The sequence below is a fragment of the Dromiciops gliroides genome, chromosome 4 (genome assembly GCF_019393635.1).
Source record: "Dromiciops gliroides isolate mDroGli1 chromosome 4, mDroGli1.pri, whole genome shotgun sequence".
Taxonomy (NCBI): domain Eukaryota; kingdom Metazoa; phylum Chordata; class Mammalia; order Microbiotheria; family Microbiotheriidae; genus Dromiciops; species Dromiciops gliroides.
In genome coordinates, this window is record NC_057864.1 from 256,767,340 (window position 1) to 256,792,712 (window position 25,373).

At 38.3% G+C, this 25,373-nt stretch overlaps 1 protein-coding gene across 1 annotated transcript; it reads left to right on the forward strand.

Moving 5' to 3' along the window:
- Window positions 1-9,626: 9,626 nt before the first annotated feature.
- On the forward strand, window positions 9,627-10,568 carry LOC122725801 (olfactory receptor 6C4-like). Its single transcript, XM_043963118.1, has one exon. It carries the CDS (start codon window positions 9,627-9,629, stop codon window positions 10,566-10,568), a length of 942 nt encoding a protein of 313 aa, XP_043819053.1.
- Window positions 10,569-25,373: the final 14,805 nt, after the last annotated feature.

Sequence of the window (25,373 nt, forward strand, 5' to 3'; positions counted from 1 at the left end):
ATTCAAGTCATTTGGAAAAGGTAAGTTTAATAATTAAATCAACTTCCTAACTTAGAGCCTATATTTTGTTGATGTTTACAATATTGAATTTTGTGTTAAAATTCTATATTTTTCCTATCTCCCTGATGACTCCTCTCCTTTTAGTCATTAGAGCAAGTAAGTTTATAATTAGCCAGTATAAAGGGATGATCACAGGACAGAAGATTGCAAAGGGGACCCTGGAAGTCATGTACAAACCCATGCCAAAGATCAAAGGAGCATAATACACAAATATGCTCAAAGGAACATAATATAGAAATATATATATATATATATTAACCAAAATTCACATCTTAGTAATAGGTGCTGAATCAGGTGAAGCCATCTAGGTGCTTCTGTTAAGGTTTTTAGTCCTATGATATGCAAATCCCAGACAAATTCAGATCTCCACAGTAAAGACCAGCAAAATATGAAAACGGTGCTGGTAACTTTGAGATGACAACTTTGAAGTTTTAGCAGTAACTTTGAGATGATTTTCAAATGTTAATGAACTAGGGCATCTAAGTGGCACAGTGGATAAAGCTCCAGCTCTGGATTCAGGAGGACCTGAGTTCAAATTCAGCCTCAGATACTTGACACTAGTCGAACATTCAACTAGAATGACCCTGGGTAAGTCATTTAACCCTCATTTTCCCATAAAAATGTTAATGAACTAATGCCAAGGTGGCACAAATAAGTCAAAGAACACTTTAACAATAAGACCTCAAACTCTTGCCTTCCAAGTCCTCTTCCATGTTGTCCATGCTGCCTAATGCTCCCAATGTTAATCCATGGTTACATGAAAGACACTCTCTGCCTCTTCCCCTTCCCCATGAGTTTCACCAATCTACCTCCCTCCCACACTGTCTTCCTCTGTGCCCTCTTTCATCACTCATCTCTGCCTTTATGGGCTTTTTGTCCTCATGCCCCCTGTGTTTAATTAAATTGTGATTGCCTCTCTAATTTCTGCTGCCAATTCTGGTCTTTCCTGGTGAGTATCCAAACAACCAGGTATGCCTGGTTCTTACCAACATTTCATAATTTCATAAATTACTTAACAGTTCAAATTTTAAATGCTTAAACCTCTTCCCAGTTGAATGTACAGTTTCTAGATATTTCATTCCTAGAAGTTCTAAAATAGTGAAATTTTGTGATTTGCCACCTAAGTGCTGGCATGTCAACCACAGAATTCTTTGAATGACCATTAATGATCACATTCTATTTTCCCCTCCCCCCAATTACTAAAGAAAGAGGGAAAAGCAGTTTAACTTTTAAATCATAACTATGAATTGTATCAATTTCATCTACCAGCAAATAGTATTACAAGTCTCAGAACCAATGCCTTGAATTTCCAAGAGAAGCCCTTTTTAAACAGAGCATTCCTTTTCTATATCAATACAGTCTCACAGCAATCAGAGACTCAGAGAATGTGAGAGCTGCAATAGCAACATTTGTTTAGAGCAGGAAGGGACCTTACATATCATGGAGGTCAACTCCATTTTCCCAAGAGAAATTTGAATTAAGACCCAGAGAAGCCATGTAAACTCTTAAAGTCACAGAATAATCAGCCAATGTCCTTTTAAAATTACCACCAAGGGTTAATTATTGGTTTTCCTTTGGGGAAATATTTACCTAAGAAAATGAAAATTAAAATGTGATCCATATATCACTGGATAAATTTCAACTAAACATAAATTGAAATTACTCACCTTAAAAAGGATGTTTAATAAATAGAAATTCAGAAAACTGTCTACATTTTCTCATAAAATGTGAAATGTTGGGGGAAATCTCCACATGTAACTGATTAAGAAATATGAGTTATCAGAGAAAGGGAAAGTCACTACTGAGCTGGTAGAATTGGAAAATGAGGATTTGTCAGTCAGAAAATGTGAGGTTGGAAAAGAACCTCCCTATTCCTGAAATTCAAAGAGTTCAAACACATGTTGGACCTATATGTAAAAGAGTAATTAAATAAATACATGATAGGCATCCTAAAACTTAAATGGGCTCAGACTTCCTTGGAAGCACAGGAATCCATTTCAATATGCGCATCACTTTTGCTGTCCCTACCTAATGGATCATAAGAGCACCTGAATGTCTGCGTGTGTACAAATTTCCCCCATTCCTATGTAGTGTGCCCCCCCCCAAAATGAGTTAAGGAATTAGAAAAAACAAAAAATAAATAAATTGGAAACTTTTGGTTAGTTCTAAATGAATTCTTACAGTTTATGTCTGAGTCATCAAAGTGAAAAGTTGAGTACAATGTAGGTAGCCAATCCATTCATTATGACCAAAGCTATCCAATGAAATCAGTTGATATAATAAATACCCCATAGAAAGACTTTTACATGTTCTAGATCATTGCAGAAAACTCTCCAACTGAAGTCTGCAATATTTTCCAATTGACAGCAAAATGTCCACACAAAGATTATTGTGACATGGATCCCTTTGACCATCTGATGAAGTCCTTGGATGTCTTCTCTGAATAATTCCTTTAAATGGAGTAAAATACATAAGAGCACAAAGGAAACTAATTACATTGAAATATAGTTATATGCAAATATGTATATAAATGTATACATATCTATATCTACATATGTCTGTGTCCAATTATGAATGAAATGCTCAGGTTATGATTTGAACAGAATTCCTACTCAGAGGCTAAATTTACTTTAGTTTATACCATTGTTTTAAAATCAAAGACCAAACTCCTTCAAAAATCATTAAGATCATAACTGAATGGTAGTATTTGTTCCATGTTAAGTTCTTGGATTGTACATCCATGATGTAAAGTCCCTTTATTCTGAGGATAATGGAACTTGAAAATCCAGGTGTCAGTTGGAAAATAATACAGACTGAGCAGTTTTCTATAGAAAAATAAGAAACTGACCTACAATAAATTAACATTGAAAATTATGTATCTGGATTTTGTAGGTTGTGAAATGTTTTGATTTTTCAATGGGAAATTGTACATTATTTAAAGAACTTCTGAGGCAGCTAGGTGGCGCAGTGGATAGAGAACCAGCCCTGGATTCAGGAGGACCTGAGTTCAAATTCGGCCTCAGGCACTTAACACTTACTAGCTGTGTGACCCTGGACAAGTCACTTAACCCCAATTGCCTCACCAAAAACAAACAAAAAAGAACTTCTTATTGTTTCACATGTATATGAAAATAAAGACCAAGTAACATTTTAGAGCATAATCATGTGAACTGCAGTAAAAAATTCCAGTATAAAATGAAGTTTGATACAATTAAATAATCTATGATAACTAACCTAGGTTTTTTTTTCCCTTTGGTTAACCTCTCAAAGATGAACACTAAGTTCTTTTGGGGGAAAATCTTTAGTAATTAATTTTGTCCTGGTGGAAGTACAGTTGTACTTCTTTCAAGAAATATATTTCTAATTTTTCATTTCTAATATTTAAAGTATAATTACCTTTCTAATTCTTTTAAGTTCATTTATGATACTTTTAAATATACACGTAATTAATTCTGTTAGAATTCCTTCTAAATTAAATTTTAAATGCATTTCTTTTTCTAATAATTTCAGGGAATTATGGGAAAACTACTATGTAGAACATCAATTTTATTTTCCATATTTAGTATATTATTGAGCCATTTATTATTGAATGGAAGAAAGAAAAGTCTTTAGTAAGAGATAGGCATAGACCTAAAAAAAAAAAATTGAGAAAATGTACCTTTCCCAATTCATTACAGAGATAGAGTACTATGGGTATCAGACATCATCACTGTATAAGTTTGCTTCTTAAATTGGCTTTTTTTCTTTTTAATTATTAATCTTTGTTATGAGGAAAGAATCAATTGGGAGGAGAGACGATAAGTATATTTGAAGATAAGTGTATTATAAGTAGAAAAGTGGGGGAAAGAGCTTCCAACTAACACGTAAATTTGATTTTTAAAAAGTATTTCAAATACTACTATTGTTACAAGGAGTCAGAATAGTAATAAATTCTCTAATCACTGAAGCACTTGCCATTTTCCAAAATGTTTCTAAATTGATTCTCTTATCCAATCCTTACCAAAGCTTCTAAGCCATGTTCTAGACTGATAAGAAATTGAGGCAGACATCAATGAAGAGGCTGGCCTAGGGTCATAAGGATGATTGGTTACAGGATCCAGAGGAATAGAACTCAAATCAATTGTCTTTTCCAGTATTTCACATTAATTCCCCAAAATATAATTAAATGCCTTTGTTTGGAGCTAAGTCTGTCCTTTAACTTATCCTTTAGCTATTGGGAGAATGTCAAGAATTGACACGTCATTCCCAATTAGCACTGATGAGGGCATTTTTAAGTATGAGGTCCTATGCATAACAGAATGAATATTCCACCTGCCCAGGCATCCTACAGTCTTAGGAAATACACAGAAATATGACTGCTTCAGGAAAGAGATAATTGGAAATGAGTTCAAGAAAAGGAAGCCAGACGAGTCATCCTTGTAAGCCACTATTTCTCTTATCCTATTTTATCAGTCTAATGGATTGTGAGGGGAGAAGTGAGCCCTGAGAAAGATATGAAGTGGATGAAGGTAGCTCCTCAAGATAGATTTTCCTAGCTTATTGGCATCAGAAAATTGGAAAAGGGGAGCAGCTAGGTGGCGCAGTGGATAGAGCACTGGCCCTGAATTCAGGAGTACCTGAGTTCAAATCCAGCCTCAGACACTTGATACTTACTAGCTGTGTGACCCTGGGCAAGTCACTTAACCCCCATTGCCCCACAAAAAAACAAACAAACAAACAAACAAAAATTGGAAAAGAATCATGTATTTATGTATATGTATGTGTGCACATGCTTTAAAAGAATCTATAATAAAAAGAAGTAGGGAAAAGGGGGATATTGGTCTATGTCCAGTTTCTATCAGACTGCTTTCATTTTCCCAGTGATTTTTACCAAATAATGAATTCTTATCCCCTACCCTTAAGTCTTTACACTTGTCAAATACATAGTTATTATATTTATTTGCTGCGTAAATTGTGTGTCTACTCTCTTCTATTGATCTACCTTTCTACATCTTATACCATTTACCAAAATAAGGTAAAAATGGATACATACCCTAGATATAAAAAGAGAGACTACAAGAAAAGTAGAAGAGCATAAGACATATTACTTGTCAGACTTATGAATAGGCAAACAATTTATGAATAAACAAGAGGTAGAGAGCAAAGTTAGGTGTACAATGGATAATTTTGATTACATTAAATTTAAAAGGTTTGTACAAATAAAACAATTATAGCCAAGATTAGAATAAAAGCAGAAAATTGGGGAAATTTTTATGGCTATTTTCTCAGATAAAGGTCTCATCTCAAATATAGAAAAAAAAACTTTGTCAAATAAGAACAATAGTCATTTGCTAATTGATAAATGGTCAAAGGATATGAACAAGTAGCTTTCAAAAAAAGAAACCAAAACAACTTATAGTTCTATGAAAAATGCAAAAAAATCATTATTGATTAAAGAAATGCAAATGAAAACAACCTACCATATTAGCTAAAATGATTGAAGTGGAAAATGAGAAATGTTGGAAAGGTTGTGGAACAATTGGGACACTGATTCATTGTTGTTGGAATTGTAATCTGATCCAACCATTTGGAGGGCAATCTGGAATTATACCCAAAGAGTGCTTAAAGCAGCCTATACCAGGGCAGCTAGGTGGCACAGTGGATAAAGCACTGGCCCCAGATTCAGGAGGACCTGAATTCAAATCTGGCCTCAGACACTTGACAGTAGTTGTGTGACTCTCGGCACTTAATCCTCATCACCCTACAAAAAAACAAAACAAAACAAAACAAAAAAACCACACACACACACACAAACAAACAAACAAAAAAAACAGCCTTTACCCTTTAACCCAGCAATACCACTATTAGCCTATTTCCAAAGATGATTAAAAGGAAAGGAAAAGGGGGCATCTAGGTGGTGCAGTGGATAAGGCACCAGCCTTGGATTCAGGAGGACCTGAGTTCAAACCCAGCCTCAGACATTTACTAGCTGTGTGACCCTGGGCAAGTCACTTAACCCCCATTGCCCTGCCAAAAAAAAAAAAAAGGAAAGGAAAAGAACCCATATGTTCTAAAATGTTTATAGTACCTCTCTTTGTGCTGGTGAAGAATTAGACATTGCAGGGAAGCATAACAATCGGGGAATGGCAGAGAAGTTGTGGTATATTATTGTGATGAAATACTACTGTGCGATAAGAAAAAAAATAATGAAGAGCAAAATGAGTAGAACCAAGAAAACATTGTATACAGAAGCATTATTGTTTTAAGAATTGCTTTGAGAGAATGAGTCATTTTGACAGTTATAAGTACCTAAATTAACTATATAGGACATATAAAGAAAGATGGTATTTGCATTAAGAGAAAGAGCTAGTAAATTGCTGTGTCAAGTAATTATACATACACACAATACCTATTTGTGTCTAATGGTAATGATCTCTAGGGTGGGGAGGGAATTTTTTTTTTAATTTACAGGTAAACTTTATTATATATTTAAAATAAATAGCCTGTCATATATAATAGATTTGCAGTTTCATGTGTAGTCACCTTTTTTAGTATACTATGTTATGGAAATGCTTGTTTTATTCAATAATTTAAAAATAAATTTTTTTTAAAGTATAGGTTGGGGGCAGCTAGGTGGCACAGTGAATAGAGCACCGGCCCTGGATTCAGGAGTACCTGAGTTCAAATCCAGCTTCAGATACTTGACATTTACTAGCTGTGTGACCCTGGGCAAGTCACTTAACACCAATTGCCTCACCAAAAAAATTAAAAATAAAAAATAAAAGTATAGGTTGAAAAAAGTATACAGTTTGAGGTTCCTTCCAGTGATGAGATTTTGTTGTTCTATAGATTCAATTCAGAAAGCACTGATGCAGATAAAGATGGAATGTTTGTCATGTTTACAGTACCAAAGAGAATAAAACAAAAAGAATTTTTTAAAAAGAAAGAAAATAAGAGGAAAGGATCTCTTCTGCCCTTTCTGGTTAAAGTCCTTGGGGAAAAGCCACCTAAAATAACGTGCCTCCACTTTCTCTCTCCCTCTCTTCTTAATCTCTTATAACATGACTCTGAACTTCAACATTCTACTAAACTGCTCTCTCCAAAGTTACCAGTGATCTCCTAACTGCCAAATCTAATGGCCTTTTGCTAATCCTCACTCTACTTAACTTCTCTGGAGTCTTTGACACCATTGCCCACCCTTTCCTCCTTAACAGTCTCTTTTCTCTCTGGGTTATCAGGTTGGCACTCTTTCCTGGTTCTTTTCTTGGCCATCTGACCAGTCCTTCTCAATATCCTTTGCTAAATCCTCCTTCAGATTGTACCCTTTAATTAAAAAGTGATCCCCAGGATTGTGTCCTGAGCCCTCTTTTCTTCTATACTACTTCACACTGATCTTTTAGTTCCCATGGATTTTATGATGTTCTATATGATTTTCAATTCTATTTATCTGCTTAAGTTCTCTGCTGACCTTCAATCTATCATCTCCAACTGCCTTTCAGACATCTTAACTCAACACATCCAAAACCAAGATATGATTTTCAGCTCCCCATCTCCTACCTTTCCTGTCACCATAGAGAGCAACACCAATCTCCCAGTTCCTAGATAACATTTTTGACACCGCGCTATCTCTCACCACCCTTATGCAGATGATGACAAATCTCAATCCCCAGGTTTGACCTCTGCATTTCTCCAGCCTTACACTTTCTCATGCAGAGATTGATTATGTAACTCCTTTGTTCAAAATCTTTTAGTATCTTCTCCTATGTGCACTGACTGCTGGCCTTGGGGATCAGGAAGGACTAAATTTATATCCCACTTATTTTCAACAACCATGAGAAAGTCACAACATCTAGAAGACTCTTTATCCATGAAATGGTGGTTTGTTGATTGGTTTCTGTCATTCATTATTGAAGAGGACCAAAATGACATCACTATGTTGGCGTCAAATTATACTGTGTCCAACTGTAGCTGATCATACCAATATGAGCTCAGAATGCTCAACTACATGTCGGGAACAAACAGTTCATGTGAATATTTAGGGTGGATTCTCTAAAGTCGCACATCTCATGTTGCTTTTTTTGGTCTTTTTTATTTTATAATTTTTTCCCTTAATAGTATTTTATTTTTTTCCAATTACATGTAAAGATAGCTTTCAGCATTCATTTTTGTAAGATTTTGAGTTCTAAATTTTTCTAGCTCCCCTCCTTCCCAAGAAAACAAAGAAATCTGATATAGGTTATATATGTACAATCATGTTAAACATATTTTCACATAAGTCATGTTGTGAAAGAAGAATCAGAACAAAAGGGGAAAACCACAGGAAAAAAACAAAATAACAAAGTAAAAATAATAGGCTTTGATCTACATTCAGACTGCACAGTTCTTTATCTAGATCTGGAGATCATCATGGCATCTCATGATTCTTTTGAGCTACTTCAATTCTGCTGTGCTCATATAGCATAGCCCCTTCTTTGATGCAGGCACACCACACTGGGTGGTCTTTTGCCAAAGCTTCTCATGTCAGAAATCAATTCCAAAGTTCTTCAGAGGGACCTTGAGACTGTCCTTGTATCGCTTCTTTTGATCACTATGTTAGTGCTTGCCTTTGTGAGTACTAATTCATAATATTATTGTGAGGCTTAAATGATATGATGCATACGAAGCACTTTCTAACCATTAAAGTTTTATAAGAAGGCCAGTCTATTGCTTTATTTTAAATTATTAATTAATAGTAGTCACTATTAGTAATGTTATACAATACTGATGTTGGAAGGGGAGATTGATCTTCCATTCCCCACACATACTTTGATGTAGTCACAGGATGTAACCACAGATGATGGATGTTAATGTGCTAGTAGACCCAGAGGCTCAAAATATTGGCCTCACCTCAGGAGGCTTTCTTTTCTTGAGTTCCTCTTCTAGGAGCCTCCCCTGGCCTAAGGGAGCTGATTTATTCTTCATCCTGTGGTGTTATTTCCTTTCAGATTCACTCAAGGGACACATTCCTCTGCATATAGGGATGGATACCCCATCATGTTTTATATTTCATTTCATGCCACATTATCAACACCTTTCCTGTGGATAAGTCCCTTATACTAGCTTGCTGGGTACAGACCAATATTTCGTTTGTCCACAGGAAAAAGGTGGTCCAGATAATTGCAACTTGTCAACACATTAATAATTCATCTTCTGAGATTACACCCTCTGACTGCATCCACTGGGGCAGAGGGAGAAAGAAGGGAGGAGTGTGGACAAAGAAACAGGAATACTTGAATTGAAAACCAGCCATCCAACACAAGTTGTACGACCCTGGGCAAGTCACTTAACTTTTGTCTGCATCAGTATCCTCAACTGTAAAATGGGGATAATAACCCCTACATCCAATGGTTATTGTAAGAATTAAATAATATCATATCTCTAAAGCACTTAGCATAGTGCCTGGCACATAACTATGCTTAGCAAAAGCTTCCTCTCTTTCTCCCTCACTCTATCCCTTCCTTCATTTGATTTCCCCTAGTTTCTCTGGTATACATAACTTCATTTTGACCTCTCTCACTTCTTTTCTACCTCAACTTTGGCAGATGTCAATGATGGCAAACCAAACCTCAGTGACAGAGTTCATCCTTGTAGGATTGACAAATGACCCTCGGGCCCAAGGTATTCTTTTTGTTTTTCTGCTACTAACTTATCTTCTAAGTGTCACTGGAAATCTGACCATCATTATTCTCACCTTGCTGGATTCCCAGCTCCAGACTCCCATGTATTTCTTCCTCCGGAACTTCTCCTTCTTGGAAATTTGCTTTACAACTGTCTTTGTTCCCAAAATGCTAGTGAACATGGCAACCGGGAACAAGACCATTTCCTTTGCTGGATGCTTTACTCAATATTTTTTTGCCATCTTCTTGGGAGCAACAGAGTTTTACCTTTTGGCTGCCATGTCCTATGACCGCTATGTGGCCATCTGTAAGCCCTTGCATTATACGATGGTGATGAACAAGAGGCTTTGTCTCCATCTCGTCCTCAGCTCCTGGTTCTCTGGCTTCATGGTGGTTATTGGGCCACACATCATGACTGTAAGGTTGCCATTCTGTGCATCCAATATCATCAACCATTACTGTTGTGACTATACCATATTGCTCCAGTTGGCCTGTGCAGACACACACTTCATAGAGATGACTGAGTTTGTCTTGGCTGTAGTGACTCTTCTCTTTACATTAGTGTTAGTGATTATCTCCTATGCATATATCATGAGGACAATTATGAGAATCCCTTCTGCTCAGAAAAGGAAAAAGGCATTTTCCACCTGCTCTTCCCACATGATTGTTGTGTCTCTCTCCTATGGCAGCTGCATCTTCATGTATGTTAACCCTTCTATGAAAGAAGCAGCAACTTTTAATAAGGGAGTAGCTGTGCTGAATACCTCAGTTGCCCCCCTGTTGAACCCTTTCATCTATACCCTAAGGAATCAGCAAGTAAAACGAGCCTTCAAGGACATGGTTAGAAGGAATAGGTTTTTCTCAGTCAAGTGAAAATGATTGGAGGTTCCCTAATAAATGAAACTATAAAGAAAATCAATAAGAGACCAGAGATAGTCTAATGTGGCATGCACAGAAATTGCTTTACAGTGTTAAAAATTAGTCTGCTGTATTGTTTCATTTTATCACTTTAAAACTCAGCATCTATTGAGTTGAATCTATCTATGACCGGACTTCACCATTGAAAACCTTAGCACCACCAGCCTCAGACACTTGACATTTACTAGCTGTGTGACTTTGGGCAAGTCACCTAACCCTCATTCCAAAAATAAATAAATAAATAAATAAATTTTTAAAAAACCTTAGCAAACTTTTAATTTTTCCAGTTCCTTATAAAAATAATAATCTCGATTAGACCATACTTTTTAAAAATATAGTCCAGTCCTTCCAATGGTATCCTCGAGGATCTAAGGGCACACCTATTTCTGTCCTTCAGCTCAGTTGGATAAGGTCAGACTGGTCCATATAATCCATAGTAAAATAACCAAAAAAAAAATCATATATTTAGTTGAACCATTGATTTAGAGCTGGACCTCAAGTCCAACCTACTCCTTCATCCCTTATTCTACAGATAATAAAATTGAGAATGAGAGAGGGAAAACGATAGGTAGTCAAATGTATCACACCCCTCTAGCCTCATTCCCCTACAACTCACATTAGCAAATTGGGTTTCCCCAGAGGGATGGGTGTTATCTGAGATTCTAGGAATAACCGCCATCTTAACACTCTAGATACCAAGCTCCTACTATGGTGCTTCCCGTTGACATTCAACCAGTAGAATAAATTAACTATTAAAAAAGTCATTTGCTCAAATGGCATAGAAAGTAAAACAGTTACAACCCTTGCTCCCATAAACACAAGGCACACTCACGATGGAGGAGAGTATGCACAAACTTAATAAAAAATGATAGTTAGGTACAAATGTTAGGAATATTTGTGACCAAGACCACATCTTCAGAGCCCTTATAATCCTTTTTTCTTTGGAATTATAAGGCCTCAATGTTTTTATTTTTTTATTTTCCTCAAATACATGTGGCAATAATTTTTAACATTTGTTTCTTATAATTTGGGATTGCATTTATAGCTGCTCTTTTTGTAGTGGCAAGGAATTGGAAATTGAGAGGATGCCCATCCATTGGGGAATGGCTGAACAAGTTGTGGCATATGAATGTAATGGAATACTATTGTGCTGTAAGAAACGATGAGCAGGCAGATTTCAGAGAAACCTGCAAGGTCTTACATGAACTGATGCTGAGTGAGATGAGCAGAACCAGGAGAACACTGTACACAGTATCAACAACATTGTATGTTAATCAACTGTGATAGACTTGACTCTTCTCAGCAACACAATGGTCCATGATAGTTCCAAAGGACTCAAGATGGAAAATGCGCTCCAAATCCAAAAAAGAAAAAAAAAACTATGGAATCTAGATGCAGATGGAACCATACTACCTCTAATTTTTTTGTTTTTCTTTTTTGAGGTTTTTCCTTTTTGCTCTGATTCTTCTTACACAGTATGACTAATGTAGAAATATGTTTAATGTGATTATACATATATAATCTATTGGCTTGCTTGCTATCTTGGGGAGCGGGGAGGGAGGGGAAGGAGGGAGAAAAATTGAAACTAGAAATCTTATAAAAGCAAATGTTGCAAACTGTCTCTACATGTAACTGGAAAATAATTAAATACTTTTATGGGGGAAAAAAGAATTACAGAATTTAAAGGAGGAATGCTTAACCCTAGGAAATATTGAGGCTTGGGACAGAGACATTATCTATGGTGATCAGAATGAACTAAGTTCAAATATTAAATGCCTGTGGGATTTACTTTCTTAACTGGAAATTCTGTGTACCCAAAGTTACACAGGCAACTAGGGACAAGTCTCTATAAGAAATAAAACAAGAATTTTGTAGCACCAGAATAGGAAAAAAAGATGATTTTACATGAAACTGCAACATTTTATTTTGTACAACTTGCTATTCCTTTTAAATATATAATAAAGTTATCATGTAAAAAAAATTTTGAGTTGCAAATTCTTTTCCTCCATCTCCCATACACACTCCTGGAGCAATTTCCTATAGATTATAATGTGCAGTCATAGAAAACATATTTTCATATTAGCCATGTTATAAAAGAAAAGACACAAAAAACCAGAGAAAAATAAAGTTAAAAATTAATGCTTTGGGAGCAGCTAGGTGGCGCAGTGGATAAAGCACTGGCCTTGGATTCAGGAGGACCTGAGTTCAAATCCGGATTCTGACACTTAACACTTACTAAAGAGATTAGACTAGATGAACTGTAGGTCCCTTCCAACTCAAAATCTGTGATCTGCAGTGATCTCAGAATCAGATTATATGATTTATGCCAAATGAGAAAGATTTTACTCAATAGCCACTAAGATCCTTTCCAGTTCTAAAACTAGGATCCTATAATTCCCATCTACTGTGTCTGTCTTATGTCTTATGACTCACTTTCAGGAATGTCCTGTTCCAGCCAAACTGACCTGCTGCTAGCTGTTGCCCATATGCGATATCCCAACCCCTCCCCCACATACATTTAGTGTTTTGAGAAAGTGTTTTTTCATCTCTGACATACACTTTTTCTTCATCTCTGCATCTCAGAATCTGTAGCTTCCTTCAAAGCTCACCTCAAAGTTACATCCTCGACTGAACTTCTCACCATTCTGTTTCTCCTCTACCTCTCACCGTCACACTGAAGTGTCACTGTCTACAATCCTTGAAATGGCTCTGAAGCATGAATCCATTGAGTCAATTCTATCATGCTCCATAAAATTGAGTAATACATTTCAGGTTGAGAAGACATCATTTCTTGTTTTTATAACAAAATTTTTACTTTGTCAATGAAAATGGAGTCACTATATTTGCAATAGTCCCTGATTTTCAAAGAAAGAAAAATGTTTTTAGACACACACACTCAAAAATTGGATAAATAGTTGAATAACACCAAAGACAGATAAAGTACCAATATGATGGAAATGACACAATTTTGTGGATATTTGAGGGAAAGATTTTCAAAATATCTGAAAGATACCAATTATTAGAAAAATACATCAGTGGTATTTTGGTGGGGGGATGTCAGACTAGTTGTGTTATATAAAATATTCAAGGAAGAAATATCCTCTACCAAATCAGATCTGTACTTATTCTGCAACTTAGAGGCTTATAGAATTGTATGTATAACTGAGAGGTTATATAAAAAGTACATGTCACAGCCAGGATTTAAATCTATACAGAGTATCTACAGAGCAGACACTATAAATACTTATTGATTGATTTTTAGAAGACATCATTTCTTGACAAAATGTGAACAAAGCCTCGACACTTTCTTAGGTGCTGGTTGGTTGTTGTCCTTCATTCTCAAATAGAGCCAAAATGGCATCAAATATGTTGTAGTCAAGGTATGATGTGTGTAACTGTAGCTGATCAGACCAATAAGAACTGAGAAGGCTCTATACAGTTCTGCTACAAATAGTCCATATGAACATTTGGAGTGGGGATGCCTCTAAATTTGTGCACCTCACATGGCTTTTGAGTTATTGTGATTCTGCTTTGCTCACATAGCACAACTTCTTTGATGGAAGTTCCCTATGCTGGCCCCTGTGTCCTACCTTGCTGTGTCAATACTTGGAAGGGAAGTCCCATGAATGAATGAATGAATGAATGAATGAAAAAAGCTTTTAGTAAGTGCTTTCTATGTGTTGGGTGCTGTGCTAAATGTTGGGAGTACAAATACAATCATGCATCTCAGTCTCTGCCCTCAAGTGTTTGTATTTTAATAAGAGACAAGACAAACAGGGGAGGTGGAGAAAGAGGAGGAGGTGTAATACTGGCTGTAGCATGGTTTGGACATGGCCAGGAAGTGACCTGGAGGCCCAGTTCCAGGAAAATTAAGACAAATGCTCTCTTTTTAGAGTCTTTTCCCCATTGGCACTTTTAGATGCTCTCTGTACTGCCATTACTGAGTAATCTCTCTTGAAGATTCACTCCATACAAATAAATCACCCAATCCAGATCCTGCTGGTAATTATCTTCTTGATTCCAGGTCATTGTGCCTTTTTATTTTCTTTTTCTTCATTGATTATTTAAAATAATATTTTTCCAGGTTACATGTATAGACAATTTTAATGTAATGATTGGAATGACGCCACCTACTAGAGACTTGCTGTGGAAAAGCTCCACCATGAGGAAAATGCCTCAGAGGCATTGTGGCTTTTCCTTGGCGTCAGGAAATGATGTTTGCTCATGGGTGCTGTCTATCAAGGCTACCAGCCAATCAACTTGAGGAGCCTCCTATGGTCTGGGAGGAGACAGGAAGGAGGAAAGGTAGCCTGCGCAGAGAGCGCTGGCCTTTTTGGCTTCCTGACTTGATGGTGGTGGCGGCAGAGGACTTCACAGGAAATTTGAGGAAAGATAGGAATGCCAGGCTGTTAGAATTCTGTTCTCAATTTTTTCTTTCTATTTTCCAATAAACCCTTAAAAACCTAAACTCGTTTTATCAGTGATTTTTTAGTCAGTTTCCCCCAAACTGGGGGAACAGATTAGAATCCACATTTAGAATCTTAAATTACACATTAACCTTAATTTTTTGAGGCAATCAGTGACTTGCCAAGAGTCACACAGCTAGTAAGTGTCTGAGGCTAGATTTGAACTCCTGACTCCATGTGCTCAATCCACTACACCAATTAGCTGCTCCTTAATGATCCTTGTTTTTTAAAATTTTGTGTTGGGGGGTGCAGCTAGGTGGCACAGTGGATAAAGCACCAACCTGAGTTCAAATCCGGCCTCAGACACTTGAAACTTACTTGCTGTGTGACCCTGGGCAAGTCACTTAACCCCCATTGCCCTGCCCAAAAATATATATATAAATAAATAAATAAAGGAGGAGTGGGCACTCACCCATGCTTAAAAAAAAAATTTGCGTCAGAAATTTTCTGCCTCCCTCCCTTACCTCCACCTTCCCTATGACAGTAAGCAATTTGATATAGGCTACATGTGTGCAATCATGTAAAACATATTTCCATATTAGTTATCTCGTAAAAGAAGAAATTGTCCAAAAGAAAAAAAACATAAAAAATTAAGTGAAAAGATTATGCTTCAATCTGCATTATGAATCCATCAGTTCAAGATGGCAGAAGAGAGGCTGTGACTCCCACAAGTTCCAGATAAACCCATCCACTCACACCCAAATAATGAGGTAAAAAATCAAAACCCAGAACAGCCTAATGCACATAAGAACAGAGTGAGACTATTTCTCCACAAAAGAGGGCAATTCTGATCACCTTCTGATCGGGCTTAACAGCTCAGCATGCAGTCCGGACCCAGCCAGGGACAGTGATCAGAGTCTTCAGCACCAGCAGCTTCCGAGGCTCTGATCATGGACTGGTGAGGGGGTACAGCAGTAGGCTGGGGTGAAGTGGAGGCAGTATCTACTGGAGTTGGGGCAAAGCGCCCTGGGTCTGAACCAGTGGACTGAATCGAGTGGTGGTGGCCCTGTGGGGGAGGGGCAAAAGCATGCCAAGCTTCCAACTATAGAGAATCAGAGTTCAATCAGACTTCTGTTTCCCTGTCAAAGAGAAAGCAGCCATGATTACTCACAAGCCAGGCAGGCTGAGAAGAAGCCCAATCACCCCCTGGGCCAGGCTGTAGCACGAACAGTGTGTCCTGGAAGCAGCGGTACACTTTAAGAAGGAGTAAAAAGCCGAGAAATAATAAGCCAGGATGAGTAGGCAGAGAAAGCAGAAGACCATCGAAAACTTCTTTGGGGGAAAGGTAGACCACAATACAACCTCAGAAGATGATAACAGGGTCTCAAGCCATGGAAGCTCTCAAAAGGGACTTTGAAGAGAAAGTAGGAGAGATAGAATGAAGATGTAGAGAAAGAGAAGAAGGAATGGAAAGAGAAATGAGAGCAATGCGGGAGAGTCATGAGAAAAAAGTCAACAGTTTGAAAAGCCAAATGGAAAAGGAGATTAAAAAACTGTCTGATGAAAATAATTTCCTAAGATTTAGGATTGAACAAATGGAAGCTAGTGACCTTATGAGAAACCAAGACACAGTAAAGCAAATCCAATTGAATGAAAAAATAGAGGGCAATGTGAAATATCTCCTTGGAAAAACAGCTAACCTGGAAAATAAATCTAGGAGAGATAATTTGAAAATCATTGGACTACCTGAAAACCATGACCAAAACAAGAGTTTAGACACTATCCTCCAAGAGATTGTGAGGGAAAATTTCCCTGATATTCTAGAAGCAGAAGCTAAAATAGAAATTGAAAGAATCCACCGATCACCTCCTGAAAGAGATCCCAAAAGGAAAACCTCCAGGAATATTATAGCCAAATTACAGAACTCAGAGGTCAAGGAGAAAATATTGTAAGCAGCTAGAAAAAAGGAATTCAAATACTGTGGAGCTCCAATAAGGATAAAGCAAGATCTAGCAGCTTCTACATTAAAGGACCGGAGGGCATGGAATATGATATTCCAGAGGGCAAAGGAACTGGGACTACAGCCAAAAATCACATACCCAGCAAAACTAAACACCATCTTTCAGAGGAAAAAATGGAATTTCAATGAGAAAGAGGACTTGCAGGCATTTGTTATGAAAAGATCTGAACTGAACAGAAAATTTGACTTTAAAATACAAGACCCTGGAGAAGCATAAAAAGGTAAACAGGAAAAAGGCTTCATGAGGGATATTAAAAGATCAAACTGTTTATATTCCTACATGGGAAGATAATACTTTGAACTCATAAGAACTATCTCAGTAAGGAATTCACAGAGGACACAGGTTTGAACTGAATACAAAGGGATGATATCTGTAAAGCATTTATGTTTTGTTCTTTGTGGGGCAGACAGGGTGGGGTGTCTTATGTCTGGGGCTGGATTTGGGCTTGGGGCCTCCTGGGTCCAGGGCTGGTGCATTGTCCACTGTGCCACCTAACTAACCCATGATGACATCTTTAAAATATGGTTGAGGTGTAGGAGAAATAGACTGGGAGAGGGGGAAGGGGAGAGAAGGTCTGGGGAGAAGTTGTTCACATGAAGGAAACAAGAAAAAAGCTTATAGAGGGGAGGGAAAGAGGCGGAAGGAATTTGGGGAGTGAGTGAACCTTAATATCATCAGAATTGGCTCAAAAAAGGACTAACATACATACTCAAGTAGGTATAGTAATATATTTTTGCCCTGAGGGAGGGGAGGGAGATAAGGGGCGGGGGAAGAGGGGAAGGAGGGAGGGGCAGATTGGGGGAGAGAGCAGTAAAAAGCAAAACGCTTTAGAGGAAGGTAAAGATGTTCTGCATAACTGCACAAGTATGACATATTGAATTGCTTGATTTCATAGGGAGGGTTGACGAGGGAGGGAGGAAGAAAATCTGGAACACAGAATCAGCTCAAAGACCTTAAACTCATTAGAGTGGGCTCATGGAGAGAATAACATTCACATCCAGTTGGAAGGAATAATCTATTTAACCCTACAGGAAAGTATGAGGGGAAGAGAATAAGGAAGGAAGGGTGAAAAAAAGAGAGTGCAGAGTAGGGGAGGGGACAGTCAGAAGTAAAACACTTTTGAGGAGGAAAAGGTTAAAAGAAGATAGAAAATAGAGTAAATATCATGGGAAGGGAATAGGATGGAGGGAAATAGTTATGATGATTGATTATAATGGCAAAATGTATGGTACCTACTATGCTGGGCTAATATGAAGAAAATTCTTTGTCAAGTTTAAGGTACTTTATTCAGGTTATAATGAACAGGATACTATCAGAAAAACCTGGAAAGACCTACATGAACTGAAGCAGAGTGAAATGTACTGTTTACAAAATAACAGCAATAGTGTAAGATGATCTGCTGGGAAGCATGTGGTTATTTTCAGCAAGGCAATGATCCAATATAACCCTGAAGGACTTATGAAAATGGCAATCCATCTACAGAGAAAGAACTGATAGTCTCTGAAAATAGATGGAAACACATTTGTTTAATTTTTTTTTCCTCTTTGACAATTCCTCAATCTGAAGTTTAGGTTTTGGTTTTTTTGGTTTTTTACTGTTTTCTCTCACAACCTAGCTAATGTGGGAATGTTTTCCATGACTATTCATGTATAAACTATTTTGAAATGCTTGAGTTCTAGTGGGTAGGGGGTGGGAATGGAGGAAGAGAAGTTGGAACACAAATTTTTTTTTTAATTGATGTTAAAATTTGTTGGTTTTTTGGGTTTTTTTTGGGGGGGGGAGGCAATTGGGGTCAAGTGACTTGCCCAGGGTCACACAGCTAGTAAGTGTTAAGTGTCTGAGGCCGGATTTGAACTCAGGTACTCCTGACTCCAGGGCCGATGGAAAAACTGCTCTAAATCACTCTTTATTAAAGAAATGCAAATTAAAACAACTCTAAGATACCACCTAACATAAGTCAAATTGGCTAATATGACAAAAATGGAAAATGAGAAATGATGGAGAGGATGTGGGAAAATTAGGACACTAATGTACTGTTGGTGGAGTTGTGGACTGATCTAATCATTCTGGAGAGCAAGTGGAATTATGCCCAAAGGACAACTAAACTGTGCATACCCTTTGATCCAGCAATACCACTACCAAGTCTGTAACCCAAAGAGGTCATAAAAAAGGAGAAAGGACCTACATTTACAAAAATAGTTATAGCAGCTCTTTTTGTGGCAACAAAGAATTGGAAACTGAGGAGATGGATGCCCAGCAATTGGGGAATGGCTGAATGAGTTGTGGTATATACATACATGCATACATACATACATAAATACTACTAGTATATAAGAAATGATGAGCAGGAAGATTTTAGAGAAACCAGGAAAGACTTATATGAACTGATGCAAAGCGAAGTGAGCAGAACCTGGAGAACATTGTACACAGTAACAGCAGTATTGTAAGAACAATCAACTGTGAATGACTTAACTCTTCTCAGCAAGATAATGATCCTGCTCTTTTATTAAAAAGTATAGTCTTGGGGCTGGGGGGAGGGAGGGGAGGGAGGAAGAAAAATTTGAAATTGGAAATCTTATCTAAACAAAGTTTGAAAACGTAAATAAATTAATTTTTTTTTAAGTATAGTCTCAGGGGAAAGTAGGTGGCACAGTGGATAAAGCACCAGCCATGGATTCAGGAAGACCTGAGTTCAAATCCACCCTCAAACATTTGACACTTACTAGCTGTGTGACCCTGGGCAAGTCACTTAACCCTCATTGCCCCACCAAAAAAAAAAAGTACAGTCTCTAGCTCATGGTCTTCCTCTGAACTCCAATCCCCTGTCCTTAACTTTTGGGTACTTCCTCATACACACTGATATTCTCTCAACACCCTAGCTTCCCAATTTCTCAATCTCCTTAACTTTCATGACCTATTCCTTCATTCCATCACAACTACATGTAAAATGGGTCACACTTTTGAGCCATATATTCAATATATAAATATGATTATATATGTGTGTAGATATTATATATAAATACATATATACACACACATGAAATGAGTCCTTTATGAGAAAAACTGGCTGCAATATCCCAGTTATTTTATGCCTTATAGTTTTAACCGCATTGGTTTGTTTATGCAAAAACTTTTAATCTCATATACTAAAATTGTTAATTTATCTTCTGCGACCTGTTTCTTGCTTTCTCATTAACTCTTGCCCTAATTACTATTGCCAACTGTATTTCCCTCTATCCTATTCCCTTCCCATGACATTTACTCTCCTTTCCATCTTCTTTCACCCTATCACTCCTCAAAAGTGTTTTGCTAAGGGCAGCTAGGTGGTGCAGTGGATAAAGCACCGGCCCTGAATTCAGGAGTACCTGAGTTCAAATCCAACCTCAGACACTTGATACTTATTAGCTGTGTGACCCTGGGCAAGCCACTAAACCCCTCGTTGCCTTGCAAAAAATAATTAATTAATTAGTTAATTAATTAAAAAGTATAACAAGACACAACCATGGGGCTTCTGAGCAGTCAAAAATGTTTTGCTTCTAACTGTCCCCTCCCCCAATCTGCCCTCCCTTCTATTCTCCACCCTCTTATCCCCTTCCCCTCCTGATTTCCTGCAGGGTAAGAGATTATCATACCCAGTTGAGTGTGTATGTTATGCTCTCTTTGAACTAATTCCAACTGTATAAGCTTTTTTTGTTTCTTTTATGTGAGATACCTTACCCCATTCCACCTCTCCCTTTCCCCCTCTCCTAGTACATTACTCTCACCCCTTGATTCTATTTTTATAAAGATATCATCCCCTTATATTCAGCCCACACCTGTATCCTCTGTCTAAATACACTCCATCCAGCTGCCCCAAAAATAAGAAAGTCTTTATGAATTACAAGTATCATCTTTCCATGCAAGAATGCAAACAGACTAACCTTTTAATACCCCTTTTGATTTCTCTTTCCTGTTCATCCCTCCATGCTTCTCTAGGGTCTTGCATCTGAAAGTCAAACCTTCCACTCAGTTAAGATCTTTTCATCAAGAATGCCCTAATGTTCTCTCTTTCATTGAATTCCTATGTTTTCCCCTGAAGGACTATACTCAGCCTTGCTGGGTGGGTGATTCTTGGCTGCAATCCCAGTTCCCTTGCCCTCTGGAATATCATATTCCAAGCCCTCTGATTCCTTAAAGTAGAAGTTGCCAGATCCTGTTGTGAAATTTAAAATTGGATACTGAGCATTAACCTCCCCTTCCTAACCTTTCCCTTAATTTATCTCCCAGACTAGTAAATGGAAGAAGCTTCCGGTCTCTACTTAGAGCTTTTATTGTGTGGTAGTTACCAGGTGATGTTGATTAGAGGGATAGGAAAGTAGAAATACAAAACAAATAGTCTTAAGTCTAAGCTTAGTCTATATTCCATATAAAACTCACCAAAAACCCAAGGCCACCTTTGGGGAGAGAGAGAGAGAGAGACCGAGTCAAGCACGTGCTGCTAACGGCGAGCCAGGCTGCATCCAACTCCAGTCAGCGTCTGTATGTGTGTCGCGCCAGTCATCGGACCAGGAGAGGAGGCAAGAGATGCCACTTCCGTTCTCTCCTTGCCTTTTAAGTTTGCACCCCGGAAGTGGAGTTGCATAGCAGGCCTCTTAGTAGTGGGGGCAGAGAGTCTGTATTATCCTGAATGTGGTTCCACAATACCTAAATTGTTTCTGGCTGCCTGCAACATCTTCTCCTTGAACTGAGAGTTCTGGAACCTGGCCATAATATTCCTGGAAGTTTTCACCTTGGGACCTCATTTGGTGGATTCCTTCAATTTCCACTTCACCTTCTGGTTCTAGAATATCAGGTCAATTTCCCCTGACAATTTCTTGGAAGCTGATGTCTAGGCTCTCCTCTTGATCACAGCCTTCAGGTAGTCCAATCATTTTCAAATTATGTTTCCTGGATCTACTCTCCAACTCAGTTGTTTTTCTAATTAGATATTTCACATTGCCTTCTATTTTTTCATTCTTTTGGTTTTGCTTTATTGTGTCTTGATTTCTCATAAGATCAATAGCTTCCATTTGTTCAATTCCAATCCCTAAGGAGTTATTTTCAGAGAGCTTTTGAAAGTCCTTTTCTATTTGGCCAATTCAGCTCTTCAAGGCATTCTTTTCTTCCTTGTTTTTTTGTACTTCTTTTACCACCTGGCCCAGTCAGCTCCTAAAGGTGTTATTTTCTTCACTGTGGTAAAAAATATGAAAGTTTTTTAACAGTCGGTTAGGATAACTGAAAGACACCAGTTTTTTTTAAGGACCACCCTTTCAGGGAGGAGACCAACGACATGAGCTACGCATGCCAGTCCGCCTGCTACGCACGTCAGACTGCCTGCTAGCACTCCACTTCCGAGGTGTGAGCTTAAAAGGCAAGGAGAGAACGGAAGTGGGGGGGGGGGGGTTCCTGCTCTGCTGGTCTCCTGATGGCGCTGCACAGGCTGATGTGGATGAGAGTTTCAACTGGGCCCAGCTCACGGTTAGCAGCAGCACACGGTCTCTCTCTCTCCCCAAAGGTGGCCTTCTCTTTTGGTGAGTTTTATACGGAATATAGACTAATCTTAGACTTAAGACGATTTGTATTGTGTTTCTACTTTCCTATCCTTCTAATCAACATCACCTTGTGACTACCATACAATAAAAGCTCTATCTAGAAAACCAGAAGCTTCTTCCATTTACTAGTCTGGGAGATAAATTAAGGGAAAGGTTAAGTAGGGGAGATTTATGATCTAATATCCAATTTTAAATCTCACATCACCATTCCCCTGTGTCTCCCCTACCAAGCTGTTGACTTGATTTCTCATGATTTTCTTGCATTGCTACCATTTCTCTTTCCATTTTTTCCTCTACCTCTCCTACTCTACCTTCAAAGTCCCTTTTCAGCACTTCTATGGCCTGAGACCAATTCATATTTTTCTTGGAAGGTTTGGATGTTGGAGCTTTTATTTTAATATCTTCTGAGCGTGTATTTTGATCTTCCCTGTCACCCACAGAAACCTTCCAGAGTCAACATTTTTTTCAGTTTCTTCATTTTCCCAGCCCATTTCTTGACTTTTAACTCCCTGTTAAAGTGGGGGCACTGCTTCTAGGGTGAAGGATGCACTATCCCAAGCTTCAAGGGGTTTGAACAGCTGTTCTCCAAGATACTTTTAGGAATTTGCAAGTCCTTAGTTCTTCCAAGGTGTTATGATTTAAGGAGAGGTAGGTTTACTACTCTCCTGGCCTGCACTCTGGTCTGCAAGCAACCATAGGCCTGTTTTTCTGCCCTGGAACTATGAACAAAATCCTGCTCCACTGTGGCTATAAGCTCTTGTGTGCTTGTGCTCCTTCCCCACATGGGACTGCCACCCAAGACTGTGACCTGGATTGACCATGGGCTGAGTTCCAGAAGCAATTGCTGCTGCCACTGATTCAGAGGCTCCTGAGGCCTGCTCCTGGTTAGCTGAGGCTGGGTCTGTGCTGGGGTTGGATCTGCACTGGTGCAGCCTCTGCTGGGCTTTGCTCCACTCTCACCCTGGTACAACAGACCTTTCCTGCTGATCTTCTAAGTTGTCTTTGGCTGGAAAATTATTTCACCCTGTCATTTTGTGGGTTCTGCTGCTCCAGGAATTGTTCTATGGCATTATTTTAAGGTATTTAGAGGGGCCTTGAGGAGAACTCAGGCAACTCACTGCCTTTCCTCTACCATCTTGGTTCCACCCCCTGAAAATATTGAAAGTGACAGACCTATAAAAAAATGATGAGCAGGATGCTATCAGAAAAACATGGAAAGACCTACATGAGCTGAAGAAATGTGCAATGTAGTGTACACAAAATAATAACAATACTGTAAGATTATCTGCTGTGAATGACTTGCTTATTTTCAGGAATGCAATGACAACTCTGAAGGTCAAGAAAACTCAGAAAGTACTATGAAAAATGCAGTCCAACTACAGAGAGAGAACTGATTTCTGAATACAGATTGAAGCATGATTTTATTTTGTTAGTTCCTTTATATGAAGTTTTGTTTTTGTCTGTTTTCTTTCACAACTTAGCTAATATGGAAATGTTTTGCATCACTGCTCATATATAGCTTACATTGAATTGCTTGAGTTCTTGTGGGGGGGAGGGAGGAAAAGAATTTGGAACACAAAGTTTAAAAAAATTTTGATGTCAAAATTTGTATTTACATGTAATTTGGGAAAATAAAACAATGGGAGAAAAAAATTTTGAAAGTGACAGACTTGTTCTAAAGACCTTCTAGGTTACCTTAAGCTGGAAGATTGTTTCATTCAGTCTTTTCATAGGTTCCATAGTTCTAGAATCCATATAGAGGATTAATTTAACATTGTTTCCCAGGGAAACTTGGGAGAGCTCAAGCAACTTCCTGGCTTCTCTCTGTCATCTTCTGGACACAACTTTCTTACACTTCCCATTATCTCAGTCACATACATTGGCATCCAGTCATCTAACTAGGAGGTGGATATGCTATTGTCAGCAGCTAGGTGGCACAGTGGATAAAGCACTGGCCCTGGATTTAGGAGGACCTGAGTTCAAATCGGACCTCAGACACTTGACACTTACTAGCTGTGTGACCCTGGGCAAGTCACTTAACCCTCATTGCCCTGCAAAAAAAAAAAAAGAGAGAAAAAGATATGCTATTGTCACATCTTGCCTCAGGAGCTGGCCAGAGAAATACAGATATCTTGGCCCCAATTCTCCCCATCTTCCTCTATCTATAGTCTAGACCTTGTTTCACATCCATATGGAGCTGTTTATTCTCCACTGCTTCAAATCCCTCACACATCCCAAGCTCTCTGCTTTCCAGGTACAGTCTCTCTCTCCCTCTCTCTCTCTTTCTCTCTCTCTCTCTCACCCCTAACCAACTACCCCAGATTTTTGCACTAATGATTTCTCTAATCCCCCAGACCACACCTACCACTAGACTTCATCTACTGAAGACAGATAATTCTACCTATCTCTCTATTCCCCATTGGCTGGAATTGAAGGGTTTTCCCCAAACATCTTTCTCAAAGCTTGCTCTGTAACTTTCTCCCCCACTCCAAGAAGCTCAGTGTCCAGCAGCCCATTGTGCAAATAAAAATTAAATATTCTGTTACTCCCTTTCTGAGTTGGAGTAGGGACTTTGTGGATGGCACCCATGTCAATGAGTGATAAGTCCTGGGTGACAATCTAAGAAAGATGGAGTGGGTGTGCATAAGTAGAACAGGGTGAGAGAAAGGACATGGGCACACACTGACACAGCTATCAGCAAAGACTCAGGACGTTCTTCCTTCTTAGAGGGCCTTATTAAACACTCTTCCCTCTTCCCTACAT

Coding starts and splice junctions, on each gene's coding strand:
- LOC122725801 (XM_043963118.1), top strand. CDS start 9,627: ATGATGGCAAACCAAACCTCAGTGACAGAGTTCATCCTTGTAGGATTG.